The sequence below is a fragment of the Vanellus vanellus genome (assembly GCF_965231255.1).
Source record: "Vanellus vanellus genome assembly, chromosome: 22".
Taxonomy (NCBI): domain Eukaryota; kingdom Metazoa; phylum Chordata; class Aves; order Charadriiformes; family Charadriidae; genus Vanellus; species Vanellus vanellus.
The window spans coordinates 5578147-5594537 of record NC_138927.1 but is presented as its reverse complement, the minus strand read 5'-3'; the positions used below and the strand labels follow the sequence as shown (position 1 = coordinate 5594537).

The 16391-nt window shown below is 56.1% G+C and overlaps 1 protein-coding gene across 1 annotated transcript; it reads right to left on the bottom strand.

The window, feature by feature from the left end:
• Positions 1–1045: 1045 nt before the first annotated feature.
• Positions 1046–8163, bottom strand: HEYL (hes related family bHLH transcription factor with YRPW motif like; the record flags this gene model as incomplete). The annotated part of the gene is made up of 5 exons (XM_082494337.1): positions 8026–8163; positions 4266–4332; positions 3719–3802; positions 3162–3243; positions 1046–1713 (listed from the first exon to the last, which is right to left on the bottom strand). The coding sequence occupies exons 1-5, from the start codon at positions 8103–8105 to the stop codon at positions 1046–1048; spliced, it is 981 nt and encodes a 326-aa protein (XP_082350463.1). The 5' UTR covers positions 8106–8163.
• Between the last annotated feature and the right edge of the window lie 8228 nt (positions 8164–16391).

Sequence of the window (16391 nt, the reverse complement as noted above, 5' to 3'; positions counted from 1 at the left end):
CATTGTGGAAGGAGAGGGTGAGGGATGCAGGGCTAAGAGAGAATGCAGGAGGCACTTCACATCCAGGCTGGGCTGACCCATTCCCCCCCCTTTGCAGTCCCGGCTGTTCAGCAGGGGATGGAGGAGAGACGGCTCCAGCGGGGACACTGGCAGAGGGAAAGGCCTTTTCTTCTCATTTTGGCCATCAGAGCTTTCCCCTCCGTCACAGACGTCCCTTTGAAATCCTTTGTCTCGTCTCGTCTCGCCTCTTCACACCTCGGTGTGGAGCAAGGGCTGCAGAAGCCTCCCTCTGCCCAGGCAGCCTGGCCGGCTACTCCTACACGGTTTGTGCAGGGACCCAGCACAGGCCCTGCAGACACGGCGGTATTTCAGCTCAGCTGTGGGAACAAGCTCTGTTAAGCTGTTGCCTCACTCCACCTTAAGGGCACATAAGTGGGAAAAGCTGGTAATGCAGCGAGGAAAGCATGGGGATTAGCAGGCAGCCAGTTCACTAAGGGAACTGGGGGGGTCTAGCCTGCCTTGCGGGGTGCCAGCAGCACTGGGGAGGGGGGAAGAACTGCATCCATCCCGTCACACCAAAATTAGGTGCTGCAGCTGAAGGACGCATCGCAGGGAATCAGCGTGAGCAAGTCTCTGTCTGCCAGCTCTGAGTCCCCAAGGAAGTATGACAGTATTTCAAGGCTGGCTGTTTTCCAAAGGAGAGCAATGCCGGGCTCCGTAGAGGGATTTGCTGGAGGAGGGACAGGGTTGGGATCTGCGTGTGCCCCCTCCCTCGTAGCCAGAAGGGTCTGGAGTACAGCTGCGTGCAGATAAGTGCATCGAATTGGATGTGATTTATGTTTGCAGGCATCACGAGGGAGAGGACGTGTGATGGTGAGGCAAGGAAGGCAGTGCAAGGAGGGAGGGAAGAGTACAGAGAATTTTCTTTATGGATCCTTGGCTTCTGCAAAGCAGGAAAGACGCCTTTTCAGCTGAGTTTGTTCTTAGGTCTGTGGGCAATGAGTGCTGAAGAATTCCTGTCTCCGAAGGGAAAGGGAGGGGAGGGTCAGAAAGCCCCGATTTCAGTCGCCCAGGAGCGGCAGATCCTGGATGTCCCAACCCTGATCCCGGGTCCCTGTGCGGCAGCGCCCAAGGCGGGAGGCGCCGTGTAAGCCGGTGGAACGGGGATGCCGGTGGAGGCTGGTGAGAAGAGGAACGTTGCGATTTGGCTGCTCTTGGACGAGCCCTCTCTCAATACGCCCGCTGGCGACGGCATCCTGGGCACAGCTGCTACAGCTGCAGACGAGCCCACACCTCGGGCCCTCCGGCTGGAAGAGGCCATCCTGCTGGCCAGGAAGCTTCGGCGGGATGGCAGCATGTCACTGGGGACACGGCGAAGTGGGGCTGGCCTCACAGCGGGGCTCGGGTAAGCCAGGGAAGATGCAGTCAAAACAACCGGAGCAGGAGCAGCCTCCCTCCTGGGAATTTGCACAGGGCCAGCAGCGCTGTGGAGGAAGGACCACGGCCACGTCTGGATGGGCAGGAGGGAAGTGGCCACAGGTGAAGGCTCCATTTCGGCTACATAATTATTCAGGTGGGAGAGGAGTCGCAGCCGGATGGGATCAGCGGCATTTTGGCCCTCGAGAATGCCCAGGTACCTGACAACTTCAGTGAGACATTCACGGAAGCCGATACTCCTGTAATCAACGGCCAGAGCTCGAGCATCTAAGAAGCCTGTAGGGAGAGGACACGGGTGACATTAAGTCCATGCAGAGCTCAGGAATGTGCTTTGATTTCACTACCCTCTCTAATGCACTGTGTATTTCACTTGAGGCACTTTGCTGCCGTGTGATATTACTGAAGCAGATAGCCAAGTGGGTGTCCGAAAGGACTGGACGTTTGCGTGCATGAGAATAGCATCTGCAGTTATCTCATCGGGATAAAACTGCCAGGGTCATGAAGCCTCTTACTCCAGCATGTGAGATGAGCAAGAGGTTTCATTAACTGCTCGGGAAGGAAGAATTTTTCCCTATTGGGCTCTATCAGTTATTGCTGCTGGAGACATGACTGTTGTCTAGATGGACACTGCATCCCTCTTTGCAAATGGACCATCCCCGGTCTTGCTGTGTCTCCTCGATGCACAGCTTAGCACCATTTTCCTCTGCCCGGGTCCCAAACTTTATACTTCATTTAAATCAATGTATGGCTGAAGGACACAGGACTGTAGCAGAACCACGACTGCTGGGCCGAGAAAGCTCAAAGCCAACAAAATCAACAAGATAAAATGCAATCGACGGCTGATTTTTAGGCTTCTACTCCCTACTTGCAGCTTCGTGAGACGATAAGCAATAAAGCAGAGAATGTCACAGCACAGTGAAGCGCTGGACCACTTTGCTTGATGGGGTCTCTCGTGACAATACAGCCCTTTGTTGCAGTGCAGTCAAACTGAATATCTAAACAAATGTTCCAGACCAAGTTACAGCTCTGAACTGAAGCCTGGATGCCAGCTATGTCCCCAGCAAGCCAAAAATGGGTGGTAAGCAAGCCAGAGGCTTCTTTACTGGAGCTGTGATCTCCATCCTGTTAACTGGAACAGGACAGAGGGTCTGTACTGAGGTCTCAGTACAAATAAGACCTTTGTTGAATTTTGCACAGGGCTCCCTCTCTCTTCTTATAACAACCAAGAGACAGAAAAAAAAAGAACAGAAAAGGAAAAAAAGCCTTGTTTATTTGCAGAGTTCAGCCTCTGCAGGAAATGTATCCTAGGGAGAAGGTAAAGAGTTTAATATCGTTTTTCTGGAAGCAGGCTCCATTTCTGAGCAGGATTAAGCACGTCTCTGGCTAGGCAGCTTTTAGCAGGGTGCGTGACAACAGCAGTGGTGCTGTCCCTGTGGGTCTTTGGGACCTGCTGTCCCACATACCCCAGTCTGCCAAATGTATGCACGGGATGCTGACCCATATGTTAGACATAAGAAAAACAACAGGGCAGGAAACATCCATCTGCCCTCCTTCAAAAAGTATTTCCCTTGGGAAGCAGGCAGGGCAGCATTCGTTTTGGTGCTGGCTGGTGTCAGCAAGGCACACCAGCACTAAGGTACTGCTTGCTGCTGAGGCTGCTGGAGAATTTTCCTTCTATGTTTTCACCTTCACTTCACCCGTATGCTTATAAGAGCAGTTCTTACCTGTTCCTCCAGTGGCGTGAAGCATTTTTAAGTGATCTACTGTCATTTGTAGAATTTCTGCCTTCTCCAGCTTGGAAGACCCCTGTGCGTTGGGAGTGGGAAAGAAAAAGCAATTCATCATTTTAAGGTCTAGGGTTTTGTGCCTCTCAGGAAATGGGTTTTTCCCGATGACCTCCCTGAAGCCTTCCTGAAGCCCGGGAGCGCTCAGATTGGAGCAGGGCACCCATTCAGGGCACTGGCTCTAGTTTTAACATCAAGTGAGTAGAAAAAGGAGCTGCTTCCCAAGATCCCCCGATGCAAATTGAAAATCCCCATTTTTGTGCATCTTCATATCTGCAAAACACTTTCTGGATTACATTTATCCTCCCTAGGGCTCCTGAATATTTGTTAATATTGTTTTACCACCCAGTTTCACCACCTACTTACTCCCTGAAGTGATGATGATAAGAAAGACACCACATTGCTCCAGACTTTCTCATTCTGAGGGCTCTACCCTTAACACTGCTGAAACGCAGCCCGCACGGGAGGATGGGTGGAAATCACGGACACACACGCACCTGCTTCTCAAAGGCGGTGGGCACCAGGCGCCGCAGTTCGGAGAGGCTGCTGTTGATACGGTCACGGCGCCGCTTCTCAATGATCTGCAGGAGATTTCCAAGTGGAGAGGAGAAACCACGGTCATTTGTGGCTACAGCTCATGGGTTTAAAGCCCTCATTAACAGCTATGGCAGGTTGAGAGAGGCACTTTGAACAGGGCCATATAAGTGTTTTGAGTGCAAAAGCTGAGCAAAGAAACATTAACTGACTGGCGTGACAACCCCAGGTAAAACTGCTCTCCTCCACCCCTATCCCCACCCTTTTCTACCAGATTTGAGGCCAAACCTCTGCAAAAAATCTCCAGTTGGCTGTGGGGAGAGTTCTGCGGGAGATGGAGCAGGGAATGGTGTAAAGTCGACTTTGCACTGTGTCCTCACAGGGAGAACGTGCCAACAGCACCCCACTGCACACAGGGGGTGTCACGGGGAACTGGCACACAGCTGGGAGCAGCCTGTCCCCCAAGGGAGACCCAGCACAGCCACCCTGGTCAACGCAAACGAGACTCACCCCTCTCCTCTTCTTCCTGGCTTGTATCTGAGATGTCGTAGTGGGAGACACAGACCTGGAAACATGGCTGGAAAGGAAGAAGCAGGAATCATTTCTTGCACTAGCTGGAGAGAAACCTCCATTGCACATGTGCTTTACACACGTTTGTCATCTGCAATTTCCCCCCTGCAAATAATGTCTTCTGTGGTTCCCATCTCATTTTACCCACAACACAGAGCTCAGAAATTGGGGACAGGGAGCCAAGCAGAGACTCGAATCCCACTCTCTTTGCTCCGAGATTACCCCACAAGCCTGGCACACATTTCTGCACCAAACTGTCCATCCAGTACCAGACACACACCTCCTTCAATCTCAGTCCATGCTGGCATCTCCATGAGGCTGGAAAAGCAGCGATACGAGCTCTGGAGTGTGGCCTTTTCTTTTCCTCCATGCGTGAAGCTCCCGGCTCTCGTGTCTGAGCCTGCCCTGTCTGCAGGGCTTTGCATCTCGGAGCTGCGATAGCGCGAGCGTGGATGTGAGCTCCCACCCAGGGCGGCAGCAAAGGGCTGGTCGCTCCTCAGGGTGAGGCTAATGGCAGCGTTGATGTGGTTTCTGAGGGCTTCCTGGAGAGTCGCTTCACAAACCACAATTTTTGGGGTGGGCCACAATATTCTGAACGCACGGACACCCCTGAACCAGACACAGCGGGGCCAGGAGCCGGGCACAGGGAACACCCAGCAGGAGGTGATGGAGCAGTGACCCTGCCTGCTGGCCGACAGCCCAAGGGACCAGCTCTGGCTCAAGGGACAAGGGACACAGGGCGGGAACAGGCTAAAGAGAGGGGTCCCACAAACCATCTGTGCCTGGTGGGCACGAGTGAGGCTCAAGACACCAAAGGTCAGCACTAGACATGCACGGGGAGGCAAAGTTCAATTCTTAGGTCCCCACGGAGGTGAAGTCTCCATAATGATGGATAACCAGCGTGGGAAACTCCTTGGAGCAACCCCCCTCTGCTCGGGGGGAGGCCGGCTGGGCCACCTTCCACCTCCCCCAGGCAAGGTTTCTCCCTCCGGAAAGCGGGACTGGCTCGGGGCTTTTTCTGCGCCTTACGAAACTCGGCACAGGGATGTTAACACACAGGCGAGACAGCAGTCTGCAACCTGGGCCAGCACAGCGCTCCGGAGGGACTCAGAGACTGCGTAAGCCATACAAATCTGGAAAGGAACATTTGGGTTCACCCCGTCAAATCAAAATATTTTTGACGAAGCATTTTAATAGCAGTCTATTAAAGATGTTTCTGCAGAGACAGTGCTGTCTGCGCAGCAAGCCAAAAACTAGACCAAACTCAGCCCATTAAAATTACATTTCGTTAGGCCCAAGTGAGGTGCTTTCAGAAGTGGTTTTACACAATCAGACGAAATAACACGTTCTTCTACTGACTGCTCCGCTCATCTCCATACAGGTACCCTATTTGAATGTCTGCTGGGTGGGCTTTCTCTGGGCATAGGTGCTGGCTGGCTTCACAAGTACAAACATGCGTTGCCAGTATACGTAAATGCACATACGATGAGCACGTATGATGTGGAAACAGGCTCTGCGTGGAGGCTGGGGTGTTATACGTGCTGGGGGTAGGTACTGAGTTCGCCTGGCAGTGCAGGAATGCCAAGTACGCACTCGAGGAGGCTGTAACAGTGAATTTTGAAACTCTCTTTGCAGAGCCGTCCGGACGCGTTGGTCTTTGTGAGCTACAGTTCCAGATGTGGATACAAAGACCTAGTTCACTGCAAAATGTATTTTAAAAATATGCTTGACAGATTTGAACCACATAAAAGATACCGTGACTATATTCTCTGATGATTAAAATTTCTGCATTGCTCTTTGCTCTATTTTTTAATTTACAGCATAACTTTGGCTGTTTATTCAAAACAAAAAAGCAAAACAACAACCCCCAAACCAAGCAGTATCTCGCTCTTCTGCAGTGACCCCAGAGTCTCAGCTTGCTCCACGCACTGAACCAAGCCTCACACCCGGCGTGACTCATCCCCGCTCTGCAGGGGAACTGGTTTGCCCAAACCACTGGACCGATGGGTAATGGGCTGGGAACCCCAAGCAGACAGCCCGACTGCCTCCCTCTGCCCTAATCGCTCCACCTCACTCCCCACCTGGAAGTGTTTCCTTTCACCCGATCCGCCAGCGTCCCATGCAGGACCGCATTACTTGGGGTGTAAAACTTCTCAGGGTGGGAACAGCTCTTTTGGCCATGTGTTTGCATGACATGAACAACGACATAAATGCACGACAATGACAAATAGCACCAGATGACAGCACTGCCCAGTTCTACCACTGGCTTGAGAAGACAAACATATTAGCAGCACCAGAGAGAGATCAAAAATTCATCATTAGTGTTCAGTGAAATAAAATATTATGACAATTCCTCTATTTCATCCATCGGGGTACTACAGACTCAGAGTGCTGCGCTGATGCAAAGAGCTGGGATAGAATTCACGTGCAGCAGGAAGGCAGGTTAAACATTGATGCACTTGGAAACTGCATAAGGGGTCAGTGAATTTGCGTGGGACATTACGCATCGGCCATGCCCGACTCTGCTGCGACCGTATCAGTGAGAAGCGGGCTCATGAATTTCGTCCCATGAGAACCTGAGCTTGGCACTGGGCAGGGTGACTTCTCCGCTCAGGATATCAAGCAGCAAAAGGGAATGCATTCATCTGGGACCTCGCTGGATGCAGAGGGAGCAAGGGGAGGACACCTGGCTACTGAAATAAGAGTTCAAACGCAGCTGATTTTTGGACGAGAACAAATAACGGGGCCCTTCCTTCATCCCCAGCACCGTCTGCACTCTCAGAGCACGCCAGCGAAGGCTGACACAGCATGGGAACCGGAGCCTGGGGATGATGCCCTTTGCTAGCAGAGCCCAGGGGAGCGCGGTGAAGCCTGAGGACATCACCTGGGGAATCCCGCAGAGGTCCTGTCCTCTCTATTTCCTCACTGTTTCCCCAAGCAGCAAAGCCCCTGAGCCGAAACAGCAGCTCAGCAGCGATGGGATGGAGCGGACAAACTGCACTACTGGAAGCGCATGCTAAAAAGTGGGTACCCCTGGCCAGCCAGGCTGCGCGGGGTCCCCCCTTTATTACAGATCAAAGCCGCAGCTGGTGCACTGCAAACCCATCGGCAGAGCAGAAGCGTTTCTCATGCAAAACCTCCTCGTTCCTTCCACGTTCCCAGGGAGCCCTCGGATCCGGACAGCTGACGGGCGCCTGTGCCGGGGGGGTGTAGGGGATGCCTCATCTCGGGGGGCAGAGCTGCGAACAACCGGGCTCCCGCTAACCGAGATCAGAGCTGCCCTTCTCCCCACCGGGCGGGAGAAGCCAATTACGCTTTAATGAGGCATTTTCTTGAACGCAACCAGGTCGTAAAGCAGCTTTAATCCTTGTATTACGACTTGGCTTTCCTGGCCGGGTCAGTCCTACCACCGGCAGCAGCCCAGGCAGGAGCGACCCCCCCCGGGGGCAGGACCGGCTCAGCCCGAAGAGGTGCCCGGCGACTCCCGGCGGGGCCGTGGCGGAGCCCGCGGACACCCCCCCCCGCGCCGTGCCCCGGTAAACCCCGCGGAGCTCCGGGACCTGCTGCGAGCGCCGTGCCCGGGACCCCGCTCCAGCCCGGGCTCCCCGCAGGACACCGAGCTGCCCCCGCAGCAGGGGACCCCAAAACCCGTCTCCCTGTCCCCCGGTGGAGGGATCCACCGCCGGTGGCGCGTCCTCACCTGTACTCCTCCTCCCGACCCACGTCGATGGTGCCGTCCGACTCCGTATCGGAGGAGCTCTCCTCGCACAGCCGCTTCATCCTGCCGGGCGACAGCGGGCGAGCGGTGGGCTCGGCGAGGCTGTCCCCCCCCGCGCCTGTCCCCAGCGGCCCCCGCCGTCCTTCCTTCCCCGCCGTCCTCGGGGAAGTGCCGTCCCCGCTCGGAGGAGCCGGTCCCAGCGCCTGCCTGCCTCGCACGGCTCCTCCCCTGCCCGCACTCTGCCTTTCACACCCCCGGCTTCTCCCTCGCCCTCCTCCCAGCACGTCCCCAACCTCCCCGGTTAATGGGTTAATGAGACATCTCCCGGGAGTGACGGATTACGCGGCCGCGCCGGCGCTCCCAGGTTCCCAGGCTCCCCCTCCATCCATCCATCCATCCATCCCCCCCCCCCCCCCCCCCCCCCGCCTCCTCCCGCTCGCTGGTCGAAATCCCAAGTCTTCCTGTAAAAGGAACAGTCTGTGTGAACCGTCTCATGTCCCCCCCCCTCCTTCTGCCCACGGCCCCCCTTCTCCCCACGGCCCCCCTTCCACCCGCTGCACATTGGCCTCAGCCCCAGTTTAAAGGGACCAGTGACCTCACTGGCAACAGAAAACCGTGGGAAAGAGATGGGACTGATAAAGCCTTGAGTTGTTTCAGGGAAAAATCAACATCCAGCCCCACACGCACACACATGTCTGCCTGGCTCTGCGCGGCACAGGCACTTTTGGAGACTTTATGATTCAGATGGAAACCAGCTTATTCGAAGTGTGGTGCTGTTTGAGGACGCTGCTCAAAGGGCCCTCGCCTGGGATTAATCAGTGGCCGCGGCCGAGGGCTGGGATGGCAGTGGTGGCACTGCACTCGGAGGCGTCAGGATGGGTTCCCTGCGGTGGTCCCGTCAGGAGCTCGGCCCCCTGCCACGCTCCCACAGCCTCGGAGCGTCTTCAAGTGCCAGCTCATGGCACTGCCAGGGCATTTGAGACCTACCCTGTAAAACAAACCAACCAAAGCCCAACTTTAGGTTTTATGACACTAGGATGAATTGCTGTTTTCTTGTCTCATTCCATAATGCTGGAAACTTTGACCCGCAGCCCGGCATCTAGAGAGCATCTCGCTTTCCCTGAGCTTGCGGGAAGGAGGTAGGAGTCTGTTTTTCAGAGCTCTGCACTGCTAAAATCCCCCAAGGCAGAAATAAACCGTGTGCATGTGGGGGAGGAAGAGGGGGGGGGGGAGGGAAGAGAGCTGAAGTGGAGGTTCACAGTACAAAAATAATGCCTTTTATTTTGAAAAAAATAATCGGCGCTGAGATCTGGCAACACGTGGGTTTCCCAAAGCCTTTTGCAAAGACCGTGGCGGCGATAACAGCCCGTCGCCGCTCGGGCCAGCCAAGCCACCCGCCTCCCAGCCGCACGGTCGAGTGCTCCCTATCTGCCTCAGCCATCTCCGCCAGCTCACCCCACACTGCACCCGCCAACCCCAAGACCTCTGCAATCCCCCAGCACCTCACAAGCAGCTCCCGGAGAAGCCAAATACCAGCTACCGCCTGCCCTTCACCCACGCCTGCCCCGGCCCAGTACACAGGGGCTGAGCAAGGCACACCCCCCCCCCCCCGCCATGACCAGTTTTTGAGGCTGAACCACACCATCCTCCCTCCCAAAGTGAAACAACAGAGACCCGAACGCAGCCATCCTGCATTGGAGTGGAAAATTGGAGTCTCAGAAGTGTTTGTAATCCCCCCGAAAAATTAGAATAAAACATTTGCTTTAGGTTATAGCACTTTGTTTCTATAATTTCAATGTTTTGTTTTAATTTTCGCTATAAAAACTGGTCAAGAAACCAAGCTGTTATTAGCTTACATTTCAGAATGAAAAGTTACTTTGAACCAGAAGAATTAGAAATGTGTTGTTTTAGTAATTTTGAGACCCACTCCTCCTCCCTTTCCAAAGTGATTTCAGTTAAAAATACATACATCTCCAAACTAAACTTCCCATAAACATATGTTTTTGAGAGATTAATACTCTTTTCACTGATAAAACCATTTAAATGGGATCCAGAGATCGGTTATTTCAGGCTCTTGCTCATATCACAATGAGCCTGAACCAAGCGGAGCCCAGACCTGCCACGGAGGAGCACTTTTCTTCTCCATTAGAAAGGAATTCACTGTCCAGACTCCGTCTTTTCTGGGCCTTGTCTAAGCATCATTATCTGGGTTCAATTGAAGTGTAATTGGCAACATGTTTTTCTAGGATTACACTTCATTATGAACAGAGCGGGGGCCCCAAAACCCACTTCTCCTGTAATCGGATCCGTTTTCCAGCCTGTGCTCCTGGAGAGTCATTTATAATCGCCCCCGGCGAGCCCTGGGGGACTGTGAGGGCCATCTCAACCACCCCAGGATTAGCTGCGCCCAAAGCAGAGATGGGGCTGAGACCCCTCGCAGGTCGATTCAATGGACACCACAGGGACGGATTAAACAGGCTCGGCTGCGTGTGAGGGAAGTCAGGTTTCAGCGAGCATCGCCCACGATTCATGGGAGAGAGCAGGCAGACCCACCCCGCTGCGGACAAGGGGTGCCACCAGGAAAGGGGAGATGGGGTCTAAGTGCAGAAATGGCGTTTCTGCCACCTGCTTGTCTCCCACCCAGCAGCCGTGCAAGCTATTGCCATGCTATGCCTTCTCACAGTGGCAAAGCCTGGCCCCAAGCGCAGAGCCACAAACGGTGGGTGACCAACCTCTGCCCAGAGCAGATCTGCTCTTCCCCAAAGAGCTACAGGCTTTGCTGCAGCCAAGCCAGGGAATTATTAGAGGAAATCTCTCTCCAAGCCCTGAATTATCGCCCCTGGCCCAGTGTTCAGGGCTGTTTCCCCTTCGGCACGGTCTCTGGGAACTCAGCAAGCATTGCTGCAGTGTCTGTCCCCATCCCCAGGACCCCTGTGACACCCTCTGGGACTCTGGCGGCTGGCGAGAGCCGTCTCCCGCTACGGCTGGCTGTGCCTCTACGTGGTGGGAGCTGTTTCCAGAGGATGGGTGTCACGAGGACGGGGCTAAGCCATCCATCACACACAGCACTAATTGGCTACCCTGCTTCGGAGGCCAAGGAATAAGTGAGCTGCAAAGATTGATGTCCCTTCTCTGCAACAGGAAAAACTCTCCGGGCCAGGGCTGAGGGTGGATCCCTGCCAGGGACTCGGGATTGCCCAGGTCTGCCGGTGCCAGCCCGCTCCTGGGGGTGAAAGGCTCCAGCCCGAGGTTCCCTGGGGGGGATGTGACAGTCAGCCCAGCCACCAACCCCCCCCTCCCTTGCTGGGACCACAGCCTTTCCCTCCCCTCTGTCCTGCTCAGCTCTGGGAAATGTCCCCGGAGAGCGGCCAGCTGTGAAAAGCTGCAGCAGCTGGAATGTGGGAGGGAGGGACACGCTGCTGGAGAAGCCAGAGGCAGCGAAGAGCAGGACGTATCTGTTACCTCCCCGTGAACTGACACCTCTGATTTAACCCCGTGCATGCCTGGAATGCCCTGTCCGCACGTCTTCAGTCAACATCACCTCCTAACCTCAGGTCCCACCACTGGCTGCCAGATCCACAGCTGTAATTTCAAAAGCAGAGGCCTCGCAGGGATGCTGGACGGCATTCCTGGCTGCAGCGCTGCGGATGGGCTGTCTTGTTCTGTGGCTAAGCAGAGGGATTCATCACAGACGGGAGAATCACGCAGGGCTTTCGGGAGGTGATTTGGGATGAAAGCGCGTAGGTATGAATACGATATCACCTCCGTGTTTTGTCAGATCTGGAGCGGGGCCAGGAGAGGATTGTTTGCCGTGGCTCCGCTCCAAGCCAGAGGCACTACAGTTGTTAACTCCCCCCCACTTCCCCGGCCCACGCAATTCAGAGCCGGCCCAGCCGACTGCTAGGGGCAGTCCAGGGGAGGGAAAAACAACATTTTCCCACAAACCCGTAGCCTCACCCTTCCCCGGGCAGGGACAGGGCAGATCCTGTATCTGCTCGGGGCCCGACTGAAACTCGGCGCTACCCTCACCGCCCTGGCACGGCTGGCTGTGTCCTCACGCCTATTGCCCCGCAGCGGGTCTGTGCCCGGCCCTGCCGCCGCGGCCACGAATGTGGCTGGGCTTGGGCAGCCGCACAAACCCCGTGGGATGGAGCCCTGTGAGGCCGCACCTGCCCAGCCCGCGGCCGGGACACCTCGGAGGTGCTGCTGTCTCTGCAAGAGCTTCTGCCCCGTAAGATAGATGGTGCTTGTCCCCCCAGGCCCGTGTTCTGGGCAAGGCTGAGACCTGCAGCTGTGAGTGCCAGGCGTATGGCGGCTCTGTCGCTGTGTTCCCCAGGTCAGCGGGGCTGGAGGACAGCCAGGGACGGGATTGCCTTCCTGCTGCAGAATCGGTAGTGCATCCCGACGCTTAGCATCAGACGCCGCCAGTGTTTTAGTCCTGACTGCCCTTGATATGCCTCAGTTTCCCCACCCATAACGATGCTAATGCGCTGGGCACTCACTTTACAGAGAAGCAGCGATGAGTCGTAATTAATATTGCACCAGCCCTGCTGACAGCCGGGGTTACTGGTTCGTCTGGGAGCCCAAACTGGGGTCAGGGCTCTCCTGTGGCTGCCCAGAGAGGGCCCAGAAACTTACTGTCGGTGGACACAGATCTGCTCCTCTCTCACGTTTGGGACCTGGCGAGGGCAATGCAGACGAGGTGGGCTGCTGTGGTAGAGGATGGTCTGCGTGAACGCTGCAGCCCTCCACGCTGCGGTGGGCTCCTCGGCTGTCACGGGCAGGCTGAGCCGAGGCCGGAGGTGCCAGCCCCACTGCTGTCTGTGGGTGCTGGAAGGACATGGATGCCCCGAAGGCTGCACCCGTGCTAAACCAACAAGAGGAGCTGGGATAGGAAAACCCATGGCTGGTGAAGCGAGGCCCTGGCCTTCCCCCGGGGCCAGTCCCCAGGGCTCGGGGAACACAATGCCTTTGTTTGTGACTTGGCCTGCACAAGGAGCCCTTCCCTCGCTCAGCCCCAAAACACCAACCCTTCAAAAGGCCTGTCCTCCCCCTCCCCTTCCCCCAGCAATGCTAATGTGCCAGGCCGCTTCTCATGAACCCTGGGAGAGATCAGGCTGGTAGACAGTTTCACCACTTGTTAAATGTGTGTTTAGCGATCTTGTGAGTAGACAAGAACAAATACAAACAAGCCGGGCTGGAGAGCCCCTGCCCCTCCGCCCTGCCTGGAACGCACCAGCCCCAAAGCCTTTCTTCTCTAACCACTTCAAACTTTCATTTCTTCTGAAGCCACAACAAGGCACACTTTGTAAAGCAAATGAGTAAACAGCAACTTTCAGCTTAAAAGGAAAACAAGGGGGAGGGACTGTTTTTAATTACTGGATTTTAAAAAGGGCTTTATTCGGTTAATTGCTTTCTGTTGTAAAATGTTCTTCTGCGCGCAGCCCTGGTTCTAGCTGCATTGCTGCTGGCCAGATGGCATTGCGGAGGTAATGACAGCATGTGCGTTCACTGCTTGGGTACACAAGTGCCTTTAACATTCGCAGACATCCCCCCCGAGCCCTCCCAGCCTCATGGAAATGACACCAGGCACCAAGTTTTGCTCAGACATGACCAGTGGTTTGGCATGTCCAACTCACGTCACTTCCAAAGGACCGGAGGAAGAGCAATCGGCACGCACAGAAAAGCCTCTGCAGCATTTCAAGTCGAGTTCCCAAAAGGGCTAATTGCTGTTGATTGTCTTGGCTGCAGTGTGTTACCTTCCTCGTCTGGGGTAATAACCGATGTTCGTGCGAGGTGCTGTGCTCAGCTGGGTCCTACCCGACGGGGCGCCTGTCTTCTTGAACAGGGGAGAGTGACAGTGCTGCAAAGTCTGGCACGGCAGCCGGCGTGCGTGTAGGCATGTGAACATCTACGTGTGCATGTGGCGTGGTGCAGCAATGCGAAACAGGTTCCAACTGTATCCCTGATGATCACAACCAGCTTGGAAGATACCCCGAGTCCCTGTGGAGACAGAAGGATTAAAAATAGAGCGCCAGCTAAGAGGTGCACAAAAGGACCTTTAGCAGAAACGCCACCAGCGCAGAGCTGTGAAGTTGCCGCTGTGCTGGGGACAGATGGCACAGGGAAGGGACAGGGAGAGGAGGCAGCGGGAGACTCTTCGCCAATTAGATTGGCCTCAGGAGGGAAAGAGCGAGGAAAGCAAATGGAGCAGGAATGGCCTCAGGCTCCCGGTGCATGGAGCTGCCAGGGAGCCCCTGAAAGCCCAGTGGCTCCTCACGGCAGCCCGGGCGCTGCAGGCGTTTCCACGAGGCCCTGGTGGAGCGGGTGCCTCGTGGGTGGCTCAGAGTCAGCACAGGGGAAGATGGAGACAGGCTTGTGAACAGACTTGATGCTCACAGGAGTGCGCACTCTCTCCTCCTTTGCCAGCCTAGAAAGTACCATGAAGGAGTGCAAACGTGTGGGGAAATAGGGACAAGGAGGCTGCCAGTCCTCATTCAGTAGGGTCGGGGGATCATCCCCTGCCCCTCCACACACTGGCCGGCATCTGTTGGCTCGGTCAAGACAAGTTTCAAGCACAGAGGAGGGGAAGTGCATGGCCAAAGGGCTTCCAAAGCCGCCAGCCCTCAGCCACAGAGGCCCCGGGGTCAGGGATCGCACAGAGTTCAGGGCAGAAGCTGAACCTGCAGCGATCGGGCTGGCCTGGGGGGAAGCCACTGTGCTGCCGTTCCCTCCAGCACTGCGAACTTGTGGCTTTCCCTCCTGGCGTGGCTTCTGCCCACTTAGCGTGTCCCCCCCAACGCATGCTGCTGCTTTCCATGCGGCTGCTTTGAACGGGCAATCTCCTTTCCGAAAACGAATGCAGGAGAGAATATTGACGGCAGTGCGGGACAGGAGGGGAAGCATCCAGCCTTACCTAGAGGCTCTTTGGTGCAGCGCTAGCAGCCGGGCTGCGCGGGGAGCCGGCCGTGCCTGCGGCAGCAGGCAGCTTTCCTGCCGAGGAGAGCTTTTCCTGCGCCCGCCGCGGCGGGTGGGTCTGTTCCTGCCAGCAGCCAGCAGCTGGTGATGAATGCTCACTTTCTCTAATTGAATAGCAGGAAGTTAAATCTTGTTTCTTTGCCTTTCAGGCTGTCAGCTGGAACAATCGCCCACCTGTGGCACCACCCCGGGGATATAAATAAGGAACAAAACACAATGCTGCCAGAGGAACGGACGGCCGTTCCCAGAAGATCTCCCTGATACTGTATGCCACATTGTGTGCCCGCACAAGAGAGAGGTATCTGTGCTGTGGTGGGCATGCCGGTAGCCCTGCGCGTTTCCAGGCAGCCGTGCAGGCAGGGTGCTGTGGGAACAGGTTGCAGGGCGATGGGAGCAAACACGCAGGGGACATGCCCAGAGCAACCATCACACACGGTGGGGTGTGTGCACGAGCAGGCTGCCACCGCGAAGAGCAGCAAGCGCGTGTGCATGAGCTCGTGCGAGCGTGCACAGCTATGCCAGTACTCTTGGGTGACACATACCATCGCAAGATTAAGTGCCAGGCACTTTGCAGCAGCTGGGGTGGCCGGTGCTCCTGTCCAGCATGCTGGGTCTGTGCTGTGGCTTCCCTGCGTCTCCAGCACCCTGCGCAGGCAGGCGCAGAGGCGAGCGTGCGCTGGTGGCCACCCCGTGTGCACTCGCTTGCCTGCTCGCTTTACCGTTTCGCCAAGCGCTCTGCCAGACAGGCTGCAAAGCCGAGAGCTCCTTCCTGGAGCTGCGCCGTCCCTCCCTGCCACCCAACGTGCTTCCCCGCCACCTCCAAGCATTCGCATCATCAGTTCATAGCCAGGCCCAGTGCTCCCACCGGGATGCTCCCAAGGCAGTGGCCGTCACAGCTGGACCGAGTCTGACAGTTATGCACAGCTGGAAGGAGCCCAGCTGAGGACAAGGACGGAGGAAGTCCGCTGCGAGCGGTGTGGACCCTCTGTGCGCGGCAGGGAGGAGCGGGGGGGAAAACAGGGTTGGAAGGGCAGTGGGAGATACCGACACACATGCACACGCACACACACAGAGGCCAACATTGTTGCCGCGAGAGGAAATTATTAATTTGCTGGGAATAAAGTCGGCAGCGAGTCAAAAACCCATCCTCCTGAAACGCCAGAGAAAAGCCTCCCGCCCTCCCCCTCGCGCCCTCCCTGCGAGCGGCCCTGTCGCCTTTGTACTGAGAGACAGGCCCGACACAAGGGCGTCTGTCTGGGCACCACGTCCCCAGGCCGGGATGAAACGCGGCCTGGGCTTCGCCCAGACGCCGAGAGCCCCCGCTCCCCCCGCAGGACTCGGAGCGCCCTGACCCGGCCCTCCCGCCTCCC